Source organism: Sinocyclocheilus rhinocerous, unplaced genomic scaffold, assembly GCF_001515625.1.
Source record: "Sinocyclocheilus rhinocerous isolate Xijiao unplaced genomic scaffold, SAMN03320098_v1.1 scaffold1366, whole genome shotgun sequence".
In the NCBI taxonomy this organism is placed as follows: domain Eukaryota; kingdom Metazoa; phylum Chordata; class Actinopteri; order Cypriniformes; family Cyprinidae; genus Sinocyclocheilus; species Sinocyclocheilus rhinocerous.
This window is the reverse complement of record NW_015630355.1, coordinates 223,657-229,036: the sequence shown is the minus strand read 5'-3', so window position 1 is coordinate 229,036 and position 5,380 is coordinate 223,657. Positions and strand designations below refer to the sequence as shown.

At 35.2% G+C, this 5,380-nt stretch overlaps 1 protein-coding gene across 1 annotated transcript in view; it reads left to right on the top strand.

Moving 5' to 3' along the window:
* Window positions 1-5,380, top strand: part of adat1 (adenosine deaminase tRNA specific 1) — an 11,830-nt gene that overhangs the window by 4,253 nt on the left and 2,197 nt on the right. The window contains exons 7-9 of the mRNA XM_016552611.1: window positions 1,799-1,944; window positions 3,054-3,153; window positions 3,341-3,421. Coding sequence (XP_016408097.1) covers window positions 1,799-1,944; window positions 3,054-3,153; window positions 3,341-3,421 — 327 coding nt within the window. The remainder of the gene's footprint in view (window positions 1-1,798; window positions 1,945-3,053; window positions 3,154-3,340; window positions 3,422-5,380) is intronic.

Sequence of the window (5,380 nt, the reverse complement as noted above, 5' to 3'; positions counted from 1 at the left end):
CAGCTTTGAGTCATATTCTGAGTTGCTTTTAACTGTTTTTATTAATTTTGAGGAAAACGAAATCTGATTTTTTTTTTGTGAGTGAGTGAGATGAATTAATGCATATTCATATTTATTTTAGAACTACAGTAGCATCTTCTGATTTCTCTCAACATGGGGACAGGAGAGCTGTCAATCAGTAAAGTGGAAAAAAAAGTAACGCGTTACTTATTTGAAAAAGTAACTCAGATATTCTCTTGTAAATTAAAAAGTAATGCATTACTTTACTAATTACTTGAAAAAAGTAATCTGATTACGTAACTCACGTTACTTGTAATGCGTTACCCCCAACACTACAATATGAATATATATTTTGAGCATTCTTGTTGCTTAGACTTAGAACTGAAGTCCAAATGTAATGATCAAGATTGCTCAAAGTTCCAGTTATAGGTAAATTTCTAATGGTAAGAGTTTGAGTCTCAGTGCCAAATTAATTTTTATTTTATTTTATTTTATTTTATATATATTTATATAATTTTTTTATTTTTATGGATACCTGGGTAAGTCTAATGCGCATGCAGAGCATTTAATAAGGTTTCTCTTGATTTTTTTTTTATGTGGATGATATGAACGTGAAATGTTGACAGATACTGTCGAAGTTCTTCGTAGTAGCATTCTGAGTGTGAGATTCTGCTGGTTAAAGAGCTGTAAAATACTGGTAATTTTTATGGTCTCTTATGTGTATATTACAAGACAACGAAAAAAGTTTACTTTGGCCATAACTTTGAGGGGATACAAATGTAATATATACAGTATATATATATATATACTGTATGTATGTATTGGGTTTGGACAGATATTATACATATTTAAAATGCACATTTAAATGAGAGTTTCCTGCACCCTGCTCAAATAACACTTGTGCTGTAATAGCTGTGTTTAGTCAAGTTTCAGTCTACTAGACATACAGGATACAGGTTTGTCTGTAAATGCTTAACCAGAGATTTCTCTGTGTTTTTTGGAAGGCTGTCATGCTTTAACTGGATTTTTGTCTCAGTTCAGGTGTTGTGGTTTTACAGATTGATGTCAGCTTGATCTTTTTCCAGATTTTGTTATTTTTTTCCACTTTTCTTTTTATGTTGATCTCACCAATGCCCACTTTTATTAGGAGCCACTGCCCAAAAGTCAGAAATGACCGTATAAACCCTCCATTTCATAGCGCAATATGCTTTCCACATGCATGAGCTCCAGAGGGTTTTGAATTGTAATTGGGTTCTTTTTGTTTTTCTTGCCAAAATTCTGAATTTTGGAGAACAAAATTGCTGTTTCTTATATGTTGCTAAATTTTGTATAAATATATTTTTTTCTTTGTGGTGTTTATTTAGCAATAGTATATTACTTTTGTATATTTATATATTACACTTGTAAGGGAATGGACTTATGAATGATTTAATTACAGATGTCTCTATTTATTAAGCTGATATAGAAGAAAGTATTTTAGCTTAAATAACTCAAACATTGTATGCACAAAATGAATAAATAATACATTTAAATATTTGAAAACATTTAATAATATAATAAATATATAAAAGTATTTGTACAGCCATATAATATACAGTCATTTTAATGAGGGAGGGATTTCTAAAATGCTTTTTATTTGATTCAAATAATTTTAGGGGGTGATTTTTATTTGTCATAACTCATCAAAAAAACAAAACCGGTAAAGAGGAAGGCTGGAACATAAAAAACAGCCATATAATTGACAAAATCTATGTTAAATTGTTCCATTAAAACAAACCTCTCTTCTCATCTGTCACAGATGCTCTGATGTGAGGGATCTGCCGTCAGGTTTCTCTGCACACGATCCAGAGATTCTGCAGTCCACTCTGGGATTTCCTAACAACCACACACACACCGAGGCCAAACACACACACACACAGGGCAGAATATCTCCCTGCGGGGCAGGTGAGCACACAGACATATTCATTCATATAGGGATTTATTTTTGTGCTTGTGTAACTCCTCAAAATGAGTTTGAGTCCATTTCAGGCTTGCATCCTGTCTGTACCAGACACGAGTGGCACGTTACGACAAAAGCAAATAGAAACAGTGATGCAGTCTGCACTGAATGTGTCAGCGGACACTCCCGCTGTAGATAAGATTCCTATCAGTGTGCGATATCCAAACATTAATCTTACATCTAAAGTGTACACAATCCCAAAGCAGACCGCACACCTACAGTAACACCCTTTACGTTTCTATCCCCTATGATGAAAAAAGAAGAGGTGACAGTTTGAAAATCAGAAATGTAATAACTTTTTAACATCATGATTTAGTATTTTAATTCATAAATAATACCCTTCTTTTTATTTTATGAGTTTAAAATTGCTGCATTGATGAAGTATTTGTATAGGCCAACCCGGAAGTTAACATCACCCTGGTTCCCTTAACAGAAACCCAGTGGGATTTTTCCACTTGAGTGTTTGAGTTAGGATTGTTTGCGAGAGCACGATTATAAACACAACGTGGCCGTGAAAGCGACTAGTGAGTAGTTGAGTTTAATGTCACCGACAACCTCTGTAGTACCATTTAGACACGTTTTCAACCGCCTTTTTTCAAAAGAAGTAATGGGCGTATTAGTGATGTATTTTATGTTGTGGAATAAAACGTTAAATATCTTGAGCTCGTGTTCACCACATACCTGGAACTGGAGAGCTAAAATGCTTGTTTCTGGGTTTTGGCCTACAAAATACGTCATGCCTGCAGTACTCTATTGATAACTTGCTTAAGTCTTTGTAAGAAAGTGAAAAAAAATTATTTACCAAAAATCATTACCATTGCAATGAATATCAAAAATCCCCTGCGAAGAGGTTCAGCAGAAGGTTCATTTTTCAAGGTCACAAAGTGTCCATAACTGAAGAATCGACCCGCATACAGAGCTGGTATGATTCAAATTGACAAGCATTTTCATTCATTGTCTTCGTATTGTATAGTAATGTCCAGTTTAGTTGTTCTGGTAATGATTAGATGTTTTCTCCTGCTGAACTAACAGTAATATGTGAATATCCCTACAGCAATCAGCTGGTGTGCCATTTCCCAGCAGCCTCTAGATGTCACTGCAAATGGTTATAAACAGGGAGTGACTAAAAAAGCTCTGGGCACATGGCAAGCAAGGTTAGTTCACCTGACAACAAATAATTGGCATTCTGAGGATTATATATTTATGACTCACACAGGCGTGCTGTATGCATTCAGAATGAAGCCTGCTTAATGTTACTTTGTGAGTTGACTGTCATCACAAACCACACAATAACCAGCCATGAGCACATGCTTATCATGTTTTATATTTCTCCATGTGTAGGTCATTAATCAGTAAAGTGGAGCTCTTTCATTCATTTCTGAAACTGGTGGCAGCAACTGAAGAGCTTCCAGAGTCCCTCCGGTGAGTGCTTTAAAATAGGGGAGACCTGCTTTACTCTAGTAAACATTTCTGACTTTTGAAATTTCATCCTGTTTCCTTGCGTTACCTTGCACTGACGCTCTCTGATGAGAACTGAACTGAGCTGGATAATGACACTAACTTGGCAACATTGTCATTATTCAGCTGAAGTCAGTTTATAGTGTTGATTCAGTTCATAAATTGATGAAAGTTATTGAACTGAACTGAAAAAACACTAGTGTCTTCTGTAGAGCTGCTGAATTTTACAGCATTAATACTGCTATTTTCCTGTTTATTAATGAAGATGCTTTGAAACGATCTCTGTTATATAAAGTGCTAATATACTGTATAAATGCATGCAACTGGACTTTCCCCATTTTTAGTCTTGGCTCCAAAAAGCTTTTGAACAAGAAAATACAGTTGAACACAAATAATCCAAAGAAAAGCATGTAATTAATTAATTGTATAACATTTAAAATGTGACTTTTCCCAACCTGATATTTATGGATATAAATTGATGGTCTTAATAGATGCCTTGGTGGTTTTTTTAGTCCCCAAAGCTTAGCCTACAGTTATTACTAAACTATGATGACATTCTAGATTGGATGACAAAAATGAAACCAACATACAAACCGCTCTAGAATAAATATGCTTAGAAAAAAAAGTATATGTGCATGTGTGACATTAGACTCTTGACTCATAGGTAATCAGATATAGAGCTGTTTCCCAAGTGTCAACTAGTCCCAGCTTCTCAGTAAATTGATGTTTACATAAATCCCTATCTTGGTAATCAGATTCATTGCTCTGTTTGGTTCTGGACTACCAATTCACGGTGTAAAATGACACCGATGTTTGAAAATTTGTGTTATGTCAAATAAGATGTGTTTTCTTCTGGTAAAGCAGCATGATTATTGAACAGTAGATCTTTGTTAGTTGGTGACCCGAGGGAACAGTGTTCTTCTGTTCTTGTCTCTTTGAAGTGATCCAGCCCAGCGTCCAGCTCTAGTTACACCCTGACAGACTCACACAAGAGCAAATAACAATGATGAGATCCCACAACACCGGCGTCTATATGCACTCCAATGCACAAATAATCCATCAGCCTGCATCTGCTTTCACAGTCTCATTAGCAAAGGATTTCTGCATTATTTCGACAATAAGACTGTACTGTGTGACTGAATTTTCAGATGACTTGCAGCATTAGGCCCCAAAAAGCAAACACTTGTACCTCAGTTTTGTGTGTTGTTCTGCTGTAAAATGTGCAGTAGCTAGTATTAACATCTTTTTCTAAGGTAAATAATCTACGCCCGCCCCAATACTTGTGGTTTTGCCTTCTTAAATGTTTTCACACTGTACTAAAATCCCACAGCAACCCTAATACCATTTCAGAATGGTATTACAAGTAAATGTATCCTGCAATTCATCATGTTCAGGCCTGTAGCCCAGTTTCCTGAGCAAAGTAGCATATTTTTGTCAAAAGAATGACAAGGAAAATATTTAAACCTAAAACTAAAATTCACTTACCATAGTTAAGAAAATGTGTAACACATAGACAAGTGGAAGGGCTACAAGTGTGAATATTGACAAAGGCGGAGCTAATGTTTGAAGAGAAACTCGCAAAAGCAAGTTAGAGTATTGCAAAGCAAAAAAGCACAGGTTGGAAATAACTTAAAGCAGCGTGCATTTTTCAGTTCCCCCTCAGTTCAGATTTGTAACCCCAATGTATCTGTTCAAGTTTAATTCTGTCACAAACCAGTTTTTTTAAAGGGGTCCTATTATGCTTTTTCACTTCTTCAAATTTAGTTAGTCTGTAATGTTGCTGTTTGAGCATAAAAAAGATCTGCAAAGTTACAAAGCTCAAAGTCCACTTCAAAAGTAGATTTTTTTTTTATACAACGAACGACTCATTTGGACTACAATGCATATTTTCCGGGATTTGTGATATCACAAATATCAACGAAT